Source organism: Oncorhynchus tshawytscha, linkage group LG24 (assembly GCF_018296145.1).
Source record: "Oncorhynchus tshawytscha isolate Ot180627B linkage group LG24, Otsh_v2.0, whole genome shotgun sequence".
Taxonomy (NCBI): Eukaryota; Metazoa; Chordata; class Actinopteri; order Salmoniformes; family Salmonidae; genus Oncorhynchus; species Oncorhynchus tshawytscha.
This window is the reverse complement of record NC_056452.1, coordinates 13,538,498-13,563,175: the sequence shown is the minus strand read 5'-3', so window position 1 is coordinate 13,563,175 and position 24,678 is coordinate 13,538,498. Positions and strand designations below refer to the sequence as shown.

General features: G+C 41.6%; 1 protein-coding gene across 1 annotated transcript in view; it reads left to right on the top strand.

Annotated features, from left to right (window-relative positions):
* Window positions 1-3,466: 3,466 nt before the first annotated feature.
* Window positions 3,467-24,678, top strand: part of LOC112223253 (SH3 and multiple ankyrin repeat domains protein 1) — a 61,378-nt gene continuing 40,166 nt past the window's right edge. The window contains exons 1-2 of the mRNA XM_042305209.1: window positions 3,467-4,160; window positions 23,284-23,864. Coding sequence (XP_042161143.1) covers window positions 23,346-23,864 — 519 coding nt within the window. The 5' untranslated portion in view covers window positions 3,467-4,160; window positions 23,284-23,345. The remainder of the gene's footprint in view (window positions 4,161-23,283; window positions 23,865-24,678) is intronic.

The window sequence follows — 24,678 nt, the reverse complement described above, 5'->3', positions numbered from 1 at the left end:
TAAAAATGCCTTCCTAACCATCTTAAATAAACATGCCCCATTCAAGAAATTTAGAACCAGGAACAGATATAGCCCTTGGTTCTCCCCAGACCTGACTGCCCTTAACCAACACAAAAACATCCTATGGCGTTCTGCATTAGCATCGAACAGCCCCGTGATATGCAGCTGTTCAGGGAAGCTAGAAACCATTATACACAGGCAGTTAGAAAAGCCAAGGCTAGCTTTTTCAAGCAGAAATTTGCTTCCTGCAACACTAACTCAAAAAAGTTCTGGGACACTGTAAAGTCCATGGAGAATAAGAACACCTCCTCCCAGCTGCCCACTGCACTGAAGATAGGAAACACTGTCACCACTGATAAATCCACCATAATTGAGAATTTCAATAAGCATTTTTCTACGGCTGGCCATGCTTTCCACCTGGCTACTCCTACCCCGGTCAACAGCACTGCACCCCCAACAGCAACTCGCCCAAGCCTTCCCCATTTCTCCTTCTCCCAAATCCATTCAGCTGATGTTCTGAAAGAGCTGCAAAATCTGGACCCCTACAAATCAGCCGGGCTAGACAATCTGGACCCTTTCTTTCTAAAATTATCTGCCAAAATTGTTGCCACTCCTATTACTAGCCTGTTCAACCTCTCTTTCGTGTCGTCTGAGATTCCCAAAGATTGGAAAGCAGCTGCGGTCATCCCCCTCTTCAAAGGGGGGACACTCTTGACCCAAACTGCTACAGACCTATATCTATCCTACCGTGCCTTTCTAAGGTCTTCGAAAGCCAAGTCAACAAACAGATTACCGACCATTTCGAATCTCACCATACCTTCTCTGCTATGCAATCTGGTTTCAGAGCTGGTCATGGGTGCACCTCAGCCACGCTCAAGGTCCTAAACGATATCTTAACCGCCATCGATAAGAAACATTACTGTGCAGCCGTATTCATTGATCTGGCCAAGGCTTTCGACTCTGTCAATCACCACATCCTCATCGGCAGACTCGACAGCCTTGGTTTCTCAAATGATTGCCTCACCTGGTTCACCAACTACTTCTCTGATAGAGTTCAGTGTGTCAAATCGGAGGGTCTGCTGTCCGGACCTCTGGCAGTCTCTATGGGGGTGCCACAGGGTTCAATTCTTGGACCGACTCTCTTCTCTGTATACATCAATGAGGTCGCTCTTGCTGCTGGTGAGTCTCTGATCCACCTCTACGCAGACGACACCATTCTGTATACTTCCGGCCCTCCTTTGGACACTGTGTTAACAACCCTCCAGGCAAGCTTCAATGCCATACAACTCTCCTTCCGTGGCCTCCAATTGCTCTTAAATACAAGTAAAACTAAATGCATGCTCTTCAACCGATCGCTACCTGCACCTAACCGCCTGTCCAACATCACTACTCTGGACGGCTCTGACTTAGAATACGTGGACAACTACAAATACTTAGGTGTCTGGTTAGACTGTAAACTCTCCTTCCAGACCCATATCAAACATCTCCAATCCAAAGTTAAATCTAGAATTGGCTTCCTATTTCGCAACAAAGCATCCTTCACTCATGCTGCCAAACATACCCTTGTAAAACTGACCATCCTACCAATCCTCGACTTTGGCGATGTCATTTACAAAATAGCCTCCAATACCCTACTCAACAAATTGGATGCAGTCTATCACAGTGCAATCCGTTTTGTCACCAAAGCCCCATATACTACCCACCATTGCGACCTGTACGCTCTCGTTGGCTGGCCCTCGCTTCATACTCGTCGCCAAACCCACTGGCTCCATGTCATCTACAAGACCCTGCTAGGTAAAGTCCCCCTTATCTCAGCTCGCTGGTCACCATAGCATCTCCCACCTGTAGCACACGCTCCAGCAGGTATATCTCTCTGGTCACCCCCAAAACCAATTCTTTCTTTGGCCGCCTCTCCTTCCAGTTCTCTGCTGCCAATGACTGGAACGAACTACAAAAATCTCTGAAACTGGAAACACTTATCTCCCTCACTAGCTTTAAGCACCAACTGTCAGAGCAGCTCACAGATTACTGCACCTGTACATAGCCCACCTATAATTTAGCCCAAACAACTACCTCTTTCCCAACTGTATTTAATTTTAATTAATTTATTTATTTTGCTCCTTTGCACCCCATTATTTTTATTTCTACTTTGCACATTCTTCCATTGCAAAACTACCATTCCAGTGTTTTACTTGCTATATTGTATTTACTTTGCCACCATGGCCTTTTTTGCCTTTACCTCCCTTCTCACCTCATTTGCTCACATTGTATATAGACTTGTTTATACTGTATTATTGACTGTATGTTTGTTTTACTCCATGTGTAACTCTGTGTCGTTGTATCTGTCGAACTGCTTTGCTTTATCTTGGCCAGGTCGCAATTGTAAATGAGAACTTGTTCTCAACTTGCCTACCTGGTTAAATAAAGGTAAAATAAAAATAAATAAAAATAAAAATAAAGTGGTGATCCTAACTGACCTAGGATAGGGAATGTTTACTAGGATTAAATGTCAGGAATTGTGAAAAACTGAGTTTAATGTATTTGGCTAAGGTGTATGTAAACTTCCGACTTCAACTGTATGTTATGATGGAAAAAGTCAGTTATAAATTATTCTGTCCTAGTTAAAAACAAGTTGTCATCCAACAGGCTTTGATTAAATTTCCATTATCCTCGCCCACGTGGAAATTCTACAAGGGTAATAATGTATATGCCAATTATTCTGTCCCCTCTCAACACTTTTTAAAACTTTTGGTGCAAGTGAGAAAGACGTATGAAAGTAGTCAAGACGATTAGCTTGATTGAGCCTCTGCCATGCATATCTCACTAGGTCATGGCCTTTGTTTGTGATGAATTGATAAATAGCCAAAATTGCTTTTATATTAGAACTTACTATGTATTCTCCCTGTGTAATGAAGCAATGTTTTACATTTCTTTGCATGAGCTATATATACAACAGTATATAATCTTTCGTTCATGTTAATCATTAAATAATTTTTCTCCTCTCCCTTTACACACACACACACACACACACACACACACACACACACACACACACACACACACACACACACACACACACACACACACACACACACACACACACACACACACACACACACACACCACAGATACCCACACAATCCCTACTCTCTCCTCTGCCTGCCCATGACCCACTTCTTCTCCTTTCCATTGGCATGCAAAGGGTTAACTCAGAAGGCAAGAGGAAAGCTTGTTTATCAGAATCAGGACATAGGACACAGTAAAACTAGATAGAGAGCCAATGTAGGACTGGAGTGTAGTGTGTTAAATAGAACAGACACGCCATCTCAGGCTCAGAGAACGGTGAAGCAGAGAGCCCTTATGAGGGCCCTTACCGTATATGTACTGAAACAGTACTACAGAGGCTGGAGACGGCAGGTTCAGTGGTAGATGTACACCGGAGGGGGGGGCATACTATCATGAGAGAAGAGAGAATGTATGTGAGAGAAGGTTGGATGCAGGGAGAGAGAATTGCAAGGGACAAGGAGAAGGAGAGTTTGTGAGAGGGAGGTAGATTATTGGGGGACAAGAGGAAATAAGAAAGTGTGTGTTTGTGAGAGCGAGAGAGCGAGAGGGGTAGGATGAGAGGGAGAGAGAGGGATAGAAAGTCAGAATAGAGAGTAACAAGAGCAGCTAGAGTGAGTGAGTGAGTGGAAAATTGGGGTAAAGGGAGAGGGGGTAAAGTGAATGAGTGAGATCCACCTACCAGCTGTAGAGAGAGAGAAAGAGAAAGAGAGAGCAGGACTGTTTGAATGAGCCACATTGGAGAGGGAGAGTATGTGAGTGTGTGTGCGAGGGAGAGATGGAGACAGTGCTATAGAGGGGGTAGGGCAGGTGAAATGGTGTGTGCATGTGTGTGAGAGAGAGGTTGTCAGATCCCCCTCGAAGTAGAGGCTGCTGCTCATTGCAGTTGCTCTGGGTCCCATTAATACTCATTTATAGAGTGGGAAGAGCTGAAAATGTCATTTTGAATGGAGGGAAAAACATTTGCTCTTTTTTTACCTTTCCTTATTTGTCCTTCTGGATCTTTACTCATCTCCACTGGTCCTCCTTGCTCTCTTTGTGGGTGTATAAAGGAGGTCACTGCGGATACAAAGAAACAGAACACAGTCCAGTAAAAGGTATTTATGCTTCAGGTTTCTTTTTAGTTATATGCTGATGTATTGTCTTAAAGAATAATTGATAGAGTAACATTTAGTACTATCATTAATCATAAGAGCCACGGGAATGTAGAGCAGGTTTTGGTGATTGGGGACCGACCGAGATAGGTGACAGGAGAAGTGTCAGGAAGGCGAAGGCACAGCGAGTAATAGGACAGGGGCGATGGTTTGATGACAGGGATCCACTGTGCAAAAAGAGAAAGGTAAGACGCCTAGAAGGAAGCTTGGATATACGCAAGGGGTTTGTGGCATAGTCTCAGCGATGCATGATTTGTACAGAGTGGGGTGTGAGCTGGAAAGGCGCTGTGTTCTTTAGAGAGTGAAGTGAGCACAGCGCTGGAGTCTGTTGAAAAAGCAGGGCGGGGGGGGCGTGTACTACAGAGTGATGGTGGTGAAGAGGTCTAATATAATGTATAACGTTTTATGCATTATACAGAAAGTATTCACACCCCTTGACTGAGATTCTGAGTCACTTGCCTACACACAATACCCCATAATGTCAAAGAGGACTTATTACAAATTAATAAAAAATAAAAAGATGAAATGTCTTGAGTCAATAAGTATTCAACCCCTTTGTTATGGCAAGACTAAATAAGTTCAGGAGTAAACATTTTCTTAACAAGTCACATTAGTTGTGAATGGACTAATAGTGGTTAACATGATTTTTGAATGACTAGCTCATGTCTGTACCCCACACATACAATTATCTGTAAAGGCCCACAGTCGAGCAGTGAATTTAAAACACATATTCAACCACCAACACCAAGGAGGTTTTCCAATGCTTCACAAAGAAGGGTACCTATTGGTAACTGGGTCAACATTTTAAAAGCAGACAATGAATATCTCTTTGAGCATGGTGAAGTAGTATTAGTCACACTTTGGATGGTGTATCAATCCATCCAGTCACTACAAAGATACAGGCGTCCTTCCTAACTGAGTTGCCGGAGAAGAAGGAAACAGGGTTCCTCAGGGTTTTCACCATGAGGCCAATGGTGATTTTAAAACATTTACAGAGTTGAATGGCTGTAATAGGAGAAAACAGAGGATGGATCAACATCATTGTAGTTACTCCACAATACTAACCTAAATGACAAAGTAAAAAGAAGGAAGCCTGTACAGAATACAAATATTCTAAAACATACATCCTGTTTGCAATACGACAACAAAGTAAAACTGTGAAAAATGTGTCCTGAATAAAAAAACGTGTTTGGGGCAGATACAACACATCACTGAGTACAACTCTTTATATTTTCAAGCATGGTGGTGGCTGCATCATGTTATGGGTATGCTTGTCAGTTTTGTGGATAAAAATAAACTGAATAGAGCTAAGCAGAGGCAAAATCCTAGAGGAAAACCTGGTTCAGTCTGCTTTCCTAAAGACACTGGGAAACAAATGAACATTTCAGCAGGACAATAATCTAAAACACAATGCCAAATATACACTGGATTTTCTTACCAAGAGTACATTGAATGTTTCTGAGTGGCCTAGTTACAGTTTTGTAACATTTTACTGCAGTGGGCTAAATCATGTTCACACAGAGTGATTCTTGGTAGTCTTAAACAAGTCAACTTTAAAATAGATATAGAGTTGAAATGTATTACATTTTGAGTTTGCATCCAATGTTACACTTTATATACAGAAGACTGAAATATAACAAAAATGTTTGACATGGAAACACCATTTTAAAAAAACAACTTTATTAACTTTACAAAATATTAATAAAGTTCCACCCATGAGGCCAAAGAGTGCTCTTTTGGTCATTGACTGCAGGGAAGGGCAACATCAGCTTGAAAATCTATGGCAATCTAGCTATGATCAACAACCAACTTGACAGAGCTAGAAGAATTGTTTTAATAATTATGTCAATATTGTACTATCCAGGTGTGGAAAGCTCTTAGAGACTTACCCAGAAAGACTCACAGCTATAATCACTGCCAAATGTTATTCTAACATGTATTGACTCAGGGGATGTGAATACTTATGTAAATTAGATATTATTGTATTTTATTTCAAAAAATGTGCAAAAATGTACAAAAATATGTTTTCACTTTGTCATGGGTGAGATGGGTGAGTGAAAACCTATATTTAATCCATTTTGAATTCAGGCTGTAACACAACATAATGTAGAATAAGTCAATGGGTATGAATACAAACGTCAAATATTGTACAACCCTGGTGGTGCAAGGTTCTAAGAGATTTACCCAGAAACTCTCACAGCTGTAAATGCCAGAGATGATTATAACATGTATTGGGGTGTGAATACTTATGGAAATGAGATATTTTGGTTTAAAATGTTCAATAGATTTCTAAATATGTTTTTCACTTTGTCATTATTATTATATTATTTTATTATCCATTTTGAATTCAGGCTGTAACACAATGTAGAATAAGTCAATGGGAATGAATACAAAGTGGGACAGTACAGGGATTACATGATCACCGGGGGTTCTTCAAAGCCAACACTAGTGTAATCGGGCATATCACTTAAAGGGATACTTTGGGATTTTGGCCCTTTATCTTCTTCCCCAGAGTCAGATGAACTCATGAATATAATTTGCATGTACTGTATCTGCATTCAGTATGAAGGAAGATAGAGAAAGTTTTACAAGCCAATGCTAACTAGCATTAGTGCTATGACTGGAAGGCTATGTATCTACTAGCATGCTAGCAGTTACTATAGCCTTCCAGACATTGCGCGAAGGCTAGTTAGCAATTGTGCTAACGCTTGTTAGAAACTTCCTTCAAACAGCACGCAGAGACATAAAAATGGTATTCATGAGTTCATTGGACTCCGAGGAAGTAAATAAAGGGCTTCATTGCCAAAATCCTGAAGTAGCAGTTTAAGAGTAGATTAATATAACTCCATCCCTTAATATCACTCTACAGATTTGTCAGGACTTACTTGTGCCTTGTATACCATGTATACCTGATTTCCATATAATTACTGTACAGTACGTAGCCAAACGCTTGTGGACAGTTAGTAGGTAAAACAGTTTAACAACTGAAATATGAAATAGTAGAAGTTGACAGTGTCTACACCTTATCCATTTAAATGGAGTTTTCTTAGTGTGAATAATTCCTTAATACGTACAGTAGTGCCCCACATGGACCAGGGTTGGGAAATGGTTGAGTATGTACAAACTAGAACCGAAGAACGAGTAAGGTTGCAAAGCTACCGGTAATTTACCGCAATCTTCTGTAATTTTTGTTTGTCTATGGTAATTTAGGTAATTTATGCTTGAATAATTTTTTACAAATGTATTTATATTATATATATATTTTTTTACATCTGTGACAATACTGTCCATGAATTTCTAGTGGATAAACCATGAGGTTCAAGCGAAAATAGCCTAATTAATGAAAAAAGCATCTAATCAACAATGGCATTATTTTCAATGAACTCTGCAACTCTTCCAAATATTGACTTTTTTTCACAACTGCAACAAGTTTGGCGCCAAAACATTTACAACAAAGACATATGGACATAGTCTAATGAAAAACGATATTTAATTTCATATTAAACACCAATGGTATTCGCTAAGTTGATGGTTTATATTTAGGATAATGTTTTACAGCTTCGTCATTCTATATATTATTTTAAAATTATTTAATTAGATTATTTTATATATTTTACATGTGATAATGCCACACAGAGGGCCAGAGATGAGAGATAATTAGACACCTGGGATAATCAGAGGTACCCAAGAATGCCACTAAATGTCATCTGATAAAATTCCCCCCAATAATTTAAAGTTACCCAGTTTCTGGTAGTTTACTGGTAAACTTAGACATTTTCCAGTAATATACCCTCCCTTTGCAACCCTACATCCTATGTACTACAATTTTGGAAAGGAAATATTGATCCAATGGGTGCATAAACTTTTAGAGTTATAACATGTGTTGCATCTTGCTGTGGGAGTTCAGAGGGGTAGAATGAGGAAATGGAAAGGTGAGGAGAATCATCGCAGAACTCATCAACACCCAATTTGACACACTTCCTTTTCTGCTGCTTGTCAACAAAATAGATATCATTACCTGATCTCTCTATTCATGGGTTCAGGCTTTGCCGAGAGCACTAAGTAACAGTTTACTTGAAGACAGCCACACACCACTTTAGTTGTATCTCTGGGGTCATGGCCTGGCATAAAAACCAGTCATATTAGCTAGCCAAGTTGTGTGTGGCAGAGGTTGTTATAAGATGGGAATGTGCTATGCGTCAATGGTGTAAGACATGCACATGAGATTCAACTAAAGGAGACGTTGATCTTATAGATACAGAAAGTAATTGTCTATGCCTGCCTCTCTCTGGACTTAGTGTACATTATACCAGCCTTGCTGCAGACACTTATATTTTCTATGGGAAACTGGGAATTCATTTACAGAGAGGAGAAAATACACAGAAGTGCAGTTTAATTCCACAAAGACGGTGAAATTACTAACAAACCGTAATGAGTTCAAATGAACCGAAAGAAAATGGTGTTCATGGAAAGCACAACAATGAAAGAAAGTGTGAATGTAGACCACAATGCTCTTAGTCTCATTGGGCGCTTTTCCACTTGACAGAACTGGGAAATGTCCCTTTGTACCCCTACTACCATTTCTGAATAAAGGAGAGCAATGGACAGGTCACTGTGTAGGAGATTTAACTCTGGTGTTTGCTGCAGTATCTCTCAAGGTTTTATTATGGAGAGTGGGGAAGACAAGAGGGAGACATGTTGACCATGTTTTTGTGACAGCGAGACTCCTACAAGGAATAAAGAGGGTGAATTCCGAGCTACTGCACAGTAAGATGCAGAATTTACAATACGATATAGCTTCATTCACTCCCATGGGGAAATCACAACTGGACTGCAGCAGATGGGACAAACACTTACTGAAGTCAAACGTCCTATATGCTCTGTTGCTTAAGTGCCATCAATTAAAGGCCTTGAGACAGCTATCCTCAGATGTATCCTTTTAACGAGCGTTCGACTGTTGTTTACTGTAACTGGCGTAACAGCCTGCCAGAGCAACACTCAATAAGATGGTGCAACACAACAAAATAGCTGTTCCACCTGACTCTGCAATCCTTTCATATTACATAGGACAGTCCCTAGAGTAAATATGTAGGCTAGTGGACAGGCCAGCAAAGCTGGAGCTGGTAAACTGCGACATAGCCATCATAATAGAGCACTGTAAAAATAAAAATAAATAAAGTAAAAAAATCTAAATGTACATTGTCAGTTGCTCTTATATTCCAATAACAAAACCATAATGTAGGTTTCATGACAGAATTATACTCTAGTAATTTCATTCCCCTTCTGCTGAAACACCACAATTCCTAGCTAATGATTCCACTGTAATAACAGGCTCTAAGAACAAGTCCAACACAGAGCCAGATGAAGAGAAATCCTCAGTGGTCTATACTCCATCCCTCAAATAAGTGCCTAATAGTCAGGAAGTACAGTCTCCAAAACTAATTGCACTACAGTAATGAGTTACAGAACAAACCTTAACAAGACCCGACATCATAGTCCCCAGTTGTCAGCCATAACTGACAACGTTTATTAGGATCTTGTATGCTTCTGTTCCTCACAATTGCAACCAGAACCATTTGTACTAACAGGCATACATATTAAGTGAGCCTCACTCAGATTATAGTGGAATTATTGGGCCATTGAAATGACCCAGAGACAGGTTCTTCTCTTTCCTTTCTCTCAACCTGATATATATTCCCACTAGCCCTATGTGTTTCTGTCTTTCTGCTGTGGTTGTGAAACAGTAAGATACCTGCAGCAGAGATCCCTTTCATGTTCAGTCGCTCTTTTCATGGCATTTTAATGCACTCGGTCAAACCGTGCCAGCCATGAGAGGAGGGAGCTTAGGAGAAAGTGTGCTGCCTCATGTACACATTACGGTTCTGTTTAAGGGTCATTCCACAGAAGTTGTGTAAATTGGGGGTAACCACTTTTTTTTTCAATTGTATGACCTATTTTTTTACGGCATACATTACGTCAGGTGGACAGACCTGGTGGACAGACAGTGGACAGACAGTGGACAGACAGTGCATTCGGGAAAGTATTCAAACCCCTTCACTTATTCCACATTTTGTTCCGTTACAGCCTTATTATAAAATGTATTAAATAGATTTGTTTCCTCATTAATCTACACACAATACCCCATAATGACAAAGCTAAAACAAGTTTTTCGATTTTTTGCAAATGTATATAAAAAATAAAAAACTTAAATATCACATTTACATAAGTATTCAGACCCTATACTCAGTACTTTGTTGAAGGACCTTTGGCAGCGATTACAGACTTGAGTATTTTTGGGTATGACGCTACAAGCTTGGCACACCTGTATTTGGGGAGTTTCTCCCATTCTTCTCTGCAGATCCTCTCAAGCTCTGTCCGGCTGGATGGGGAGTGTTGCTGCACAGCTATTTTTTGTCTCTACAAAGATGTTTGATTGGGTTAAAGTCCGGGCTCTAGCTGGGCCACTCAAGGACATTCAGACAGTTGTCCCTAAGCCACTCCTGTGTTGTTTTGGCTGTGTGCTTAGGATCATTGTCCTGTTGGAACGTGAGCCTTTGCCCAAGTCTGAGGTCCTGAGTGCTATGGAGCAGGTTTTCATCAAGGATCTCTCTGTACTTTGCTCTGTTCATCTTTCCCTTGATCCTAACTAGTCTCCCAGTCTCTGCCACTGAAAAACATCCCCACAGCATGATTCTGCCACCACCATCTTTCAGCGCAGGCATAGTATTGGCAAGGTGATGTGCGGTGCCTGGTTTCCTCCAGACGTGACGCTTGTTTTTCAGGCCAAAGACTTCAATCTTGGTTTCATCAGACCAGAGAATCTTGTTTCTCTTGGTCTGAGAGTCCTTTAGGTGCTTTTGGCAAACTCCAAGTGGGCTGTCATGTGCCTTTTACTGAGGTGTGGCTTCTGTCTGGCCACTCTACCGTAAAGGCCTAATTGGTGGAGTGCTGCAGAAAAGGTTGTCTTTCTGGAAGTTTGTACCATCTACACAGAGGAACTCTGGAGCTCTGTTAGTGACCATTGCCCTTCTCCCCCGATTGCTCAATTTGGCCGGACGGCCAGCTCTAGGACGAGTATAGGTGGTTCCAAACTTCTTCCATTTAAGAATGGTGGTGGCAACTGTGTTCTTGGGGACTTTCAATGCTGCAGAAATGTTTTGCTACCCTGTGCCTCGACACAATCCTGTCTCGGAGCTCTATGGACAATTGCCACAACTTTGGAAGTATGCTTGGGGTCATTGTCCATTTGGATGACCCATTTGCGATGAGCTTTAACTTCCTGACTGATGTCTTGATGTTGCTTCAATATATCCACATAATTTTCCTTCTTCATGAAGCCATCTATTTTGTGAAGTGCAGAGAGATTTACACAGAAACTCTCACAGCGGTAAATGTCAAAGACGATTCTGACATGTATTGGGGTGTGAATACTTATGGAAATGAGATATTTCTGTTTAAAATGTTCAATACATTTCCAAAGATGTTTTCACTTTGTCATTATGGAGTATTGTAGATGGGTAAATATTGTTAGATTATTTTATTATCCATTTTGAATTCAGGTTGTAACACAACAAAATGTGGAATAAGTCAAGGGGTATGAATACTTTCTGAAGGCACTGTAAGTGTATTGACAACGTCGTCCCCACAATGACCGCACATACCAGAAGCCGTGATTTACTGTACAACATTAACAATGTCTACACTGTATTTTTTATCAATTTGATATTATTTTAATGGACAAAAAATGGCTTTTCTTTCAAAAACAAGGACATTTCTAAGTGACCCCAAACTTTTGAATGATAGTGTACGTCCAAGCAAACATATTTTAGTCCCAAAACTGTATATTAGATGTTCGGTTGTGACACTTTTTAAAAACACATAATTTACTGACTTGCTCACTCATTTTCTCCAAATCACCTGGTGATATTTGTAGGGATACGGCTTAAGGCAGATATTCTATAGTCTTTTAATGTGTGTGATTTGGTAGTGACATCAGAAGGTGGGAACACTTTTTTTTGAAAGATGTTTTAAAATGAACAGACCTATTTAGATCAGTACATTTCAATGTTATAAATGAACAACTCAAGATGTTCTATGAAAATAATACTGTTAAAAAATTACTAAAATAATGAATTGCTTTATTTTCAAACATGAAGTTTAGGAGTCAGGGTTTGGGACAGCCACCTCACATTGGAAATAGGTGTTAAAACGATGAATTTGTACTATATTAATTTAACAGCATGTTTGTTATTGCCTTGAATCCCCCATATACTGCCCTCCCCCCACCCACAATCTCTGGGGCTTTCCATTTGGAAAGTCATTAATCTAAATTCTTGAGGAAACATTTGATGACGGGATTGTGTTGGTAATAAGATCTGCAGAAGTCTAACTCATACAGAGTCTGCAGTCTGCACAATGTTCCTATACTGAACAAAAATATAAACGCAATCATGGGTGGGCCTGGGAGGGCATAAGCCCACCTAATTGGGAGCCAGGCCTACCCACTGGGGAGCCAGTCCCAGCCAATCAGAATGAGTTCTTCCCCACAAAAGGGCTTATTACAGACAGAAATACTCCTCAGTTTCAACAGCTGGTAGCTGGTCTCAGACGATCCCGCAGGTGAAGAAGCCGGATGTGGAGGTCCTGGGCTGGCGTGGTTACATATGGTCTGTGGTTGTGAAGCTGGTTGGACGTACTGCCAAGTTCTCTAAAAGGACTTTGGAGGCGGCTTATGGTTGTGAAATTAGCATTAAATTATCTGGTAACAGCAGACATTCCTGCAGTTGCACGCTCCCTCAAAACTTGAGATATCTGTGGCATTGTGGTGTGACAAAACTGCACATTTTAGAGTGGACTTTTATTGTCCCCAGCTGAAGATGCACCTCTGTAATGATCATGCTGGGGTTTTTTGTTTGTTGAATTTTTACCCCTTTTTCTCCCCAATTTTTCGTGGTATCCAATTGTTTTAGTAGCTACTATCTTGTCTCATCGCTACAACCCCCGTACGGGCTCGGGAGAGACTAAGGTTGAAAGTCATGTGTCCTCCGATACACAACCCAACCAAGCCACACTGCTTCTTAACACAGCAAGCATCCAACCCGGAAGCCAGCCGCACCAATGTGTCAGAGGAAACACTGTGCACCTGGCAACCTTGGTTAGCGTGCACTGCGCCCGGCCCGCCACAGGAGTCGCTGGTGCGCGATGAGACAAGGATATCCCTACCGGCCAAGCCCTCCCTAACCCGGACGATGCTAGGCCAATTGTGCGTCGCCCCACGGACCTCCCGGGCCGCGGCCGGTTACGACAGAGCCTGGGCGGGAACCCAGGGTCTCTGATGGATTATCTTGGCAAAGGAGAAATGTTCACTTACAGGGATGTAAACTGAGAAATAAGCTTTTTGTGCATATGGAAAATGTCTGGGATCTTTTATTTCAGCTCATGAAACATGGGACCAACACTTTAGCAAGATTTGTACCATGCGTCTTATTTAAAAGTTAATTGTAAATGCAATACATTTATCAGTTTGAAAACCAAAGAATTACATTCCGGTAGAAAGGGAGCTTTCAAAAATAGCATTGGGGACATTAGAGCTAAAATGTGCTCTGCACAGTAGGCTCCCCACCCTCCCCACCAAGTATAGCCTATCCCAGGCAGGCAAGGCCCTCAACACACATTCAACCTGACCCATTTACACCCAGTCTGGTGGGGAAAGAGAGCCCACTTTTGATATGCACCAGACCACCGCCAGCCTAGCCCGGATTGAGTGGTCTGTCACCTTAGCTGCTTTCTAGCTAGACTCAGCACAGATGAGTGTGATAGCTGTCTATTAGTGTGATTCCAAGCTGTCTGTTTGAAACGTTGTCAGCCCATCTGTAACCTTGGGGGATGGCTTGATGTTTCCAGAAAAAGGATGACCCTTTGTGAAGGGAAGTTGTTGGATGGGGAGGCTTAAGTGTAGATCAAAGAGTTGGGAATTGTTTACCAAATAGTGTAATCAAGCACTTAATTAATTATTAGATATAATGTCTGTTTGAATAGCTGTTTGAATTTCATTTCCCCATGAAATTAGAGTAAGATAATCATTGTTGAGGTTGCTGAATTATACTATTATTTGTTCTTATCTGATTTAAAATACATTTTTAAGGCACCAGACATTTATTTTTGACAGACATGTAATTGTATTTACTTGCAAAATCTGAAAATGTATACATTTTAGATAGTTCACTGTCTCACATTGAATTTTTGCATCAAGTGCTGCCTCAGTTTGTTATAAAACAGTAGTTAGAAACGTAGCTAGCATACAACATGGCCTCAAGGAGTGTTTGTGGCCTGGAAATGATCCACTGAAGCTTACAGTGCCTAGTGAAAGTCTACACACCCCTTGCACAATCTTTACATTTTGCTGTTTTAAAATTAAATGTAAAACAACTATTGTGGTGGCACATCATGTTATGGGTATGCTTGTCACCTGCAGGGACTGGGGAGTTTGTCAGGATCAAAATAAAAATGAAAGGAGCAAAGCCCTGGTAAAATGTTAGAGGAAAACCCACCTCAGTCTTCTGAAAACCCTGGGATAGAGTTTTAATTTATCACTGGGACAATTACACAATTTAATGTCAGATGGCTTTTCCAAGAGGTGTTGAGTTTTCCTGAGTGTTCCAGCCACAATCCTGACTTAAATTTGCTTGAAATCTGAGACGGTTAGAATATGGCTGCCCATCAATGAACTCCCAACCAAATTTACTGAGCTTGAGCAATTTTGACAAAAACAATAGATAAATATTGCCCTAAGAGTTTTGCAAAGTTGGTAGAATATATTCAAAATTATTCACAGCTGTAATGGCTGCCAAATGTGCTTCCACCAAATATTAACTCTGGGTTGTGAATACATATGTTTTTTAAAGTTAGTTATTAATTTGAAAAAAATCTGTAATTTTCTTTAACTTCGACAATGTTGAGTAGTTTGTGTAGATCAGTAGGAAAAAGACGCAATTTATTCAGTTTTGAGATAAAAAATATATATAACGCAGCAAAATGTGAGGACTATGCAAGAGGTGTGTAGACTTTCACTCGAGACTGTAGCTCTTCCTCCTCATCTTCTCTCATGGGAGTAACTATCTACGTCAGAGCTCTGATAACTCTGACCACTCCCCACTTTGATTGCCAATGACCCACTCATAGGTACAGTACCTCCCATACAACTTATCATCGCCCCCTGTCTCATTAAAAGTGTTTATTCCGTCAGTCTCTCTATATTTGTAATAGACCTAGGCTACAGCACATCCCTAACTGTCCCATGTCTAAACAGAGGGGACTAGAAGGATGGAGACCCAGTGAAAGAGAGGGATATGGAGGACAGAACTTGGCCGCTCCACTTTCAACAGGACGTAAAAGTGGGACAATCTGTTCCTTGGATACTCTCCTATTCTAGTTTCTGGGGACCAATGCACTGAAAATATATCTATACTCACGCTCTGTCCTACATAGAGATAGAGAGCGAGGGAGAGGAGAGAGCGAGTGTGAAAGAGAGTGGAATGCTGTGCCTTTTAAAGGAAAATTCCACCCTAAAACGATCTTTTGGTATTTGTTTAATTAGTCCATCATTGATATAGTCCCAAAATATTTTGCATGTCACCTATCAAGTTTTCAATACATAGAACTTTCAAAATACAGAAATACAGCGTGTATGATGCATTTTGCTTCATATGATACAGCATTTTGCTTCATATGATACAGCATTTTGCTTCATATGATACAGCATTTTGCTTCATATGATACAGCATTTTGCTTCATATGATACAGCATTTTGCTTCATATGATACAGCATTTTGCTTCATATGATACAGCATTTTGCTTCATATGATACAGCATTTTGCTTCATATGATACAGCATTTTGCTTCATATGATGCAGCATTTTGCTTCATATGATACAGCATTTTGCTTCATATGATACAGCATTTTGCTTCATATGATACAGCATTTTGCTTCATATGATACAACATTTTGCTTCATATGATACAGCATTTTGCTTCATATGATACAGCATTTTGCGCAATAGTGTTTGCTGCTGTTTAAGATGAGGGAGGACAAATCTTTTTTTCTCTTACAGCATATTAGATAACTGTCATTCATATTCCATTCCCCCAGCTCAATGTAACATTGATAGGTTTAGGCAACTACATGATACTCACATTTTCCCTATACCCATCATGAGGTTGCTACAACCAAACCTGTGAATGAAAGTTTACAATGTGGGTACACGGGTCGAGAGAAATTTGAGTAATCAAGGCGACAAACATCAACACATTCAATTCAGCCTTGCGCAATCCTGCCCGCATCTAGCTGATCTAGAGTGTAATCACTAGTCCAACAGTTGCAAACGAGAGTTCCTATTGGACAAATTCAGTTATGTTCATTTTCGCTTGGTTCCATTTGCTTCCGTTTAAGAAAGTTTTTCAACAGAATCGGCGGAATGAATCCACCACTGATCACACGCAAACACAGTTAACTTTCATATAGTCAGACAAAACAAGTATCGTAACGGATATGGGCAATTTTCTGTGAAAAAAAGATATATTTTCAGGTGGCGCTAGCATATTTCTCATGTCAGTTAGTCACAGAGTTTCTAAACCATTCTATACTGTCTTCAAGTCAGTCATATGTGGTCTAAATAACTCAATGGGCTAGTTTGCCTGTCTGTAAAGAGAAGGGCGGGCTGTACGTTGATCCTGCTGCTCTGATTGGATAGAGTGAAGCTGTATTTCTCCATCTACTCGATTCATCATTTCACCCAATCACTTTTCCTCGCATGTTTTTTCGGTCTGGTCATTTAGATTGCTGCTGCCGACTACTATGATAAATCACATGGGGAGGATGTTTAATATCAATGTGCATAATATCTAATAAATGGGGCAAGGGTAGATTAAACTAATGCACATTCTGACTGAGTGACAGCAGACTTGGCTGCCCGCTGCAAGTTGACACAGACACAGACACCCACCCCTCCGTTCGCTGCTCCTAATCTGCAGCTTTTTTTGCAGTGAGAACGGTCAGGGATGTATTTTGCCAACATACAGTTGAAGTCGGAAGTTTACATACACATATGTTGGAGTCATTAAAACTCATTTTTCAACCACCCTACAAATTTCTTGTTAACTATAGTTTTGGCAAGTCGGTTAGGACATCTACTTTGTGCATGCACAAGTAATTTTTCCAACAATTGTTTACAGACAGATTATTTCACTTATAATTCACTGTATCACAATTCCAGATGGTCAGAAGTTTACATACACTAAGATGACTGTGCCTTTAAACAGCTTGGAAAATTCCAGAAAATGATGTTATGGCTTTAGAAGCTTCTGATAGCCTTATTGACATCATTTGAGTCAATTGGAGGTGTGCCTGTGGATGGGAGCAATTTCCAAACACCTGAAGGCACTACGTTCATCTGTACAAACAATAGTAAGCAAGTATAAACACCATGGGACCACACAGCCGTCCTACTGCTCAGGAATGAGACGCGTTCTGTCTCCTAGAGATGAACGTACTTTGCGAAAAGTGCAAATCAATCCCAGAACAACAGCAAAGAACCTTGTGAAGATGCTGGAGAAAACGGGTACAAAACTATCGATAGCCACAGTAAAACGAGTCCTATATCGACATAACCTGAAAGGCCACTCAGCAAGTTAGAAGCCACTGCTCCAAAACCACCATAAAAAAGCCAGACTATGGTTTGCAACTGCACATGGTGACAAAGATTGTACTTTTTGGAGAAATGTCCTCTGGTCTGATGAAACAAAAATAGAACTGTTTGGCCATAATGACCATCGTTATCTTTGGAGGAAAAAGGGGGAGGCTTGCAAGCCGAAGAACACCATCCCAACAGTGAATCAGGGGGGGAGGCAGCATCATGTTGTGGGGGTGCTTTGCTGCAGGAGGGACTGGTGCACTTCACAAAATAGATGGCATCATGAGGGGGGGAAATTATGTGGATATATTGAAGCAACATCTCAAGACATCAGTCAGGAAGTTAAAGCTTGGTCACAAATGGGTCTTCCAAATGGGCAATGACCCCAAACATACTTCCAAAGTTGTGGCAAAATGGCTTAAGGACAACAAAGTCAAGGTATTGGAGTGGCCATCACAAAGCCCTGACCTCAATCCTATAGAAAATTTGTGGGCAGAACTGAAAAGGTGTGCAAGCAAGGGGGCCTACAAACCTGACTCAGTTACATCAGCTCTGTCAGGAGGAATGGGCCAAAATTCACCCAACTTATTGTGGGAAGCTTGTGGAAGGCTACCCGAAACATTTGACCCAAGATATGAAATTTAAAGGCAATGCTACCAGACACTAATTGAGTGTATGTAAACTTCTGACCAACTGGGAATGATATGAAAGAAATATAAGCTGAAATAATTTATTCTCTCTACTATTATTCTGACATTTCACCTGCTTAAAATTAAGTGGTGATCCTAACTGACCTAAGACAGTGAATATTTACTTGGATTAAATGTCAGGAATTGGGAAAATGAGTTTAAATGTATTTGGCTAAATTGTACGTAAACTTCTGACTTCAACTGTATATTTAGATACACTACCGTTCAAAAGTTTGGGGTCACTTAGAACTGTCCTTGTTTTTGTAAGAAAATAAAAAATCTGTCCATTAAAATAACATCAAATTGATCAGAAATACAGTGTAGACATTGTTAATGTTGTAAATGACTATTGTAGCTGGAAACGGCTGATTTTTAATGAAATATTTACATAGGCCAACTGAGGCCCATTATCAGCAACCATCACTCCTGTGTTCCAATGGCACGTTGTGTTAGCTATTCCAAGTTTATAATTTTAAAAGGCTAATTGATAATTCGAAAAACATTTTTCAATTATGTTAGCACAGCTGAAAACTGTTGTTCTGATTGTAGAAGCAATAAAACTGACCTTCTTTAGACTAGTTGAGTATCTGGAGCTTCAGCATTCGTGGGTTCGATTACAGGCTCAAAATGGCCAGAAACAAAGACCTTTCTTCTGAAACTCGTCAGTCTATTCTTGTTCTGAGAAATTAAGGTTATTCCACGCAAGAAATTGCCAAAAAGCTGAAGCTCTCGTACAGCGCTGTGTACTACTCCCTTCACAGAACAGCGCAAACTGGCACTAACCAGAATAGAAAGATGAGTGGGAGGCCCCGGTGCACAACTGAGAAAGAGGACAAGTACATTAGAGTGTCTAGTTTGAGAAACAGACGCCTCACAAGTCCTCAACTGGCAGCTTTATTAAATAATACCTGCAAAACACCAGTCTCAACGTCAACAGTGAAGAGGCGACTCCGGGATGCTGGCCTTCTAGGTAGAGTTTCAAAGAAAAAGACATATCTCAGACTGGCCAATAAAAATAAAAGATTAAGATGGGCAAAAGAACACTGTACAGAGGAATGCTGCCTAGAAGGCCAGCATCCCGGAGTCGCCTCTTCACTGCGTTACTACAGATCCTGGGTCGATACCGGGCTGTGTCGCAGCCGGCCGCAACCGGGAGACCCACGAGGTGATGCACAATTGGCCCAGCGTTGTCTGGGTTAGGGGAGGGTTTGGCCGGCTGGGATTTCCTTGTCCCATCGTGCTCTAGCGACTCCTGTGTCGGGGCGGGCTCATGCACACTGACACAGTCGCCAGGTGTACTGTGCTTCCTCCGCCACATTGGTGCGACTGGCTTCCTTGGTTAAGCGGGCATTGTGTCAAGAAGCAGTGCGGCTTGGATGGGTTGTGTTTCGGAGGATGCAGGGCTCTAGACCTTTGCTTCTCCTGAGTCAGTACAGGAGTTGCAGCGATGGGACAAGACCGTAACTACCAATTGGATATAACTTAAAATGGTGTAAAAAAACAGCAACAATTATTTACCTTATTTACATAAGTATTCAAACCCTTTGCTATGAGACTCGAAATTGAGGTCAGGTGCTTGTTGTTTCCATTGATCATCCTTGAGATGTTTCTACAACTTGATTGTAATCCACCTGTGGTAAATTCACAAAAAAATACAGTTTTATATCTTTATGTTTGATGCCTGAAATGTGGCAAAAGGTCGCAAAGTTCAAGGGGGCCGAATACTTTCGCAAGGCACTGTAGCTGTGCAGCGATGCTCCCCATCCATCCTGACAGACCTTGAGAGGATTCGCAGAGAAGAATGGGATCAACTCCCCAAAAACAGGTGTGCCAAGCTTGTAGAGTTTTTTCCAAGATGAATTGAGGCTGTAATCGCTGTCAAAGGTGCTTCAACAAAGTACTGAGTGAAGGGTGTCAACATTTATGTAAATGTGTTATTTCAGCTTTTGATTCATAATAAATTTGCAAAAATTCTAAAAAAACAGTTTTTGCTTTGTCAGTCTGGGCTATGGTGTGCAGATTGATGAGGGAAAAAATATTTCATCCATTTTAGAATAAGGCTGTAACGTAACAAAATTTGGAAAAAGTGAAGGGGTCTGAATTCTTTCCGAATGCACTGTATACAGTATCATGTCTTGTTGAGTCTATGATTGTTTACACAGCTACTGAGGGTGGTTAGACATCAATGCCAGCCCAAAGTCATTGTGACTTTGTTGCAAGATGCACAACTGATGAGCTCTAGATACTATGTTCCAACGTGAAGATGAAAAGAAAAATGGAAGGAAAATATATGATGAAACCTTTCCCCAAATCCATCCAGCCATCTTTGCTTCCTGGGCCCTGAAGGAGGGCAATTCATCTTATTCCTCGTTATCATGATTAATCCTCCTCTGATCCTCCTCTTATGTTCAACTCCTTCTCCCTCCCCTTGGCTACACACCTCAGTGAACCCATGTGTTCTGTTCCCCATATCCCTGTTAAAGGCACTGTTTGTGCCCCAAACCCTTTCTCCGGGTTTCCACCAGGGTTTATGGTGCTAATCAGAGTTCCAACCTGTGAGCTTTAGGCCCTGATTTTCGGGATCATTCAATTTTCCCCTTGGCAGCCTCTCTCGCCAACTTCAGCAGCCTTTCAAAAACACAGTCGTCAGATGGTGCTGAGCTCTCACTGTTTTTAATTCATTTGGGGGCCCTCCATGTTCAATTGGTCATGCGGAGCAAGCCAACAAGTGTGGTGTGTTCAGTTTTTTAAATCATAAGAGTTTTATCCTTTTATTGGGAGGTTCATGAGGCTTCAGTACCTATTGTGATTGTAAATGTTGCTCAAACTTGTGATGTAGGCCTATTTCCAGTACCATCTCTTCCACTCCTTGTTTGCCAATGAGTTCTTCCTCTCATCGCTCCTCACCCAGTCACTTTCGCTTGTATCCTACTTTTCCTCTCAGCGCTCTCTTCAACTTTCTCTCATCAGCCTTCCAACCGCCCAATTGTTCTCACTCTCTATTTCTCCCTCAATCGGATTACTCTGCTTTATGCAGTATACATCTCACTCTCTCTCTCTTTCCCTCCCCAATGAGTTAGCTCTTTGGCACTCTATTGGCCTGTCTGCCTTCTGTCTTTCTCTTCTCTCCTCCAGTGCAGACTCCCAAGTTCTTCAATAATTAATGAGACAATGTACATAAATCAGCCTATCTCCGTCCCTCCTTGTTCATTTCATGACGGTGGCAACCTCCTAAAATATTCTAAGCATTTAACATGCTGCGGTTTAGCAACATGGGAATTATAGACGCCATCACCATCAATGTGAGGCGTGGTTCGGGAATGTCGAATCTAATGCCGCCAACAACAACTAGAGTGTAGGATGAATGGTAGCTCTGTCCATTTCATAGGTGGTTCCCTGCAGTTCCTTTTACATGTGTTGATGCATTGTTTCTAAGCGATTTTCAACGAGCCCCCCTCTATAATGTATAGTATGTGTGTTTACTGAAGTGGTTAGAGACACGTGTCCTTCTTCACCATTCTCCAGCCGGACAGCTCATCTCTCTGTCCTGCCCGCCTCACTACCGTTGACAGACAGTTGCTCAGGGTGAAGTGGCCATCCCCGTCACTCACTGGCTCCTTGGGGATCACTTTCCCACCGTGCTCAACCCTCGGTTCCCCATCCTCTTTACACAGCAGCTATTCAATGGGTATGCTTCCTGTTTGCCTTCTGGGTACTGAGACATGGACAGACCCTATTGATCTGCATGCATCAAACATACCTCCAGCATACTGTCATTGAGTGGTACTAACACAAACACTGGTTGAAAACACTAGAATCTATCTATCATGTTTGCCATGTAAACCTATGTGAGTGATGTGTCTGTGCTTTTTTTTCATGTCTGTAATTCTCAAAGCATCATGAGCTTTCCAGAACCTTTCTGTGTTAGTTTGCCTGCTACTAGTCTAAAATGAAAGCTGTCCCTGTGGCATCATGGGATGTTTTATTGAGCTCAGTCTGTCCATTTGAGTCTACAGATTCACATCTACAGTATGTGGGGCTCACCGCTTTCATTTTCAATTCCGACCTCAAAACTGCCAATAGGGCAGTGGGGAATCCCAACTTCATCCACCATCGTTAAGACGTTTTTTTTTTGGACCATATCCAACTCTGCATGATGGCAGGCCCTGTAGCCAGACTACGACGCATAGTGAAACGAGCAAAAAGCATATGGAGGGATTTCCCAGCCAAATGCTCATGGAAGGACAGTATTATTAAACTGGGCAACTTGCTGTTAGTTTCACTAGAGAAAACAATGGGACTATGACCATTAAAAAAACGAAGCACAAAGCTTTTGACCATGCTCAATACTAAACTGCCTGTCCTCTCTCTCCTGCAATGAACCTGCAAATATTCATAGAGTTTATATATAGGCCGTCTTTCATCAACTCTATTCCCCCATGTATTCCCGACAGCAAAATGTAAAATGTGGACCAGCACTCATTCACCTAGGCTATGCGAGAAGCCAATGTCACCAATGAGTTATTGCTTCTATCGCATATGCCTACGCTACTGTTAATACCAAATGCTTTACATTTTACAAGTTCATTTATTTTCTCGCAGTTCGAGAAGTGTGTTGATTTGAGTATTGTCAGTCAATGTGTTAATTAGCCATTTGTTTAACCCTTTACGTCCCTCTCTCCTCCACAGCATGTTTTTGGGGGTGAAGACAATGTCGCACGGGACAGCCATGTCACGTTGCCACGACAGCAATGTCACCTGGCCCTCTCTGCAGTGACCCTGCACAGCGAAGGATGCTGGGGAATAGCAAACACTATTATCCCGGGGAGGACGACAAGTATGGGGAGGATGAGGAGGAGGAAGAGGAGCAGGGACGAGAGAACAGAAAGGGGGAGAGTAGGGAGAAGGAGAATGGAGGGATAGAAGGGCTCGAGGAGATGGAGATAAAGGGAGGCAGACAATCACGCGAAGGTAAATGGGAGGGAGGTAAACCCTCGGCCATTGTGGTTGGAAGACAGAGAGGAGACCGGACACTGAGGCCAGCCAATCCAAGAAATAGAGGCATCCCCTATACATCCAATCAGGCTCCCCAAAAGCAGCAACACCAACTCATCCCAGCCAATCAGCAGCAGTATCACCCGGCCCCGTCCACTCAGACCCAGAAGAGACGCGCTCACATGGAGCGGAGTATGACCACAGTGGCGCCCATAGAGGACACTCACCTGACCATGATGGTGTTCCGCATTGGAATCCCTGACATCAAACAGACAGTAGGTGCATGTTTCATGGTACTGCTAAGTACAATTATGTCAAGCTGTTATTATATACTTCTCACATTACTATCATTGGATACAGACAGTGTAACAGCCAAGCCCAGGCCAGAGATCAATCCTGAGGGGAACCATACTACATTCAGAACAACCGTCTCTCTCACATGGGTTATGAATCTATGAAGAACAGAGACTTGACTCAGGTTAGGCTACATGCAAGTGCTAAACACGGCTCACTTAATAATCCAAAGTAATTGACAGTGTTCTCACTTCTCAATGAATTCGCTTTCTCTGTACTGCATAGATAGGTGTGATTGTGGGTGAGAGTTGGCCAACCCCCTTGCACAAAACTGCAGCGGCATTTCAGGTGAGAATGAGTACCTTTTGTTAACCCCTCCCCCGTTATGACTCTTCTCCGTACTCCAATTCCCAGAACATTCCCAACTGTTCTACATGTCAGCTGATCTGCCCTCAATATAACAGTAATTGCTAATTATCTAATAGAGTTTTAATGAGTTTGAGGAGGGCGTGAACACAAAAGAGGGCATTTGGTGTCTTGGTCTTAAAGCACCGTCACCCACGGGGCATCCTAGACTACCCACCACCCACCCCAGCAAACAACTTCAAGGACCTCACACAGGAAATAGAATTGTTCAAAATTAGATGGAGAGAATGAGGAAATGAAGTTGAGTGGAGGCTGAACGAGAAGGAGAGAGAGAGAGAGAGAGAGAGGGAGAGAGAGAGAAAGAGAAGGAGAGAGAGAGAGAGAAGCACAGGATGTTAGAGAGGGAGACAAAAAGAGGCATGAATAGGT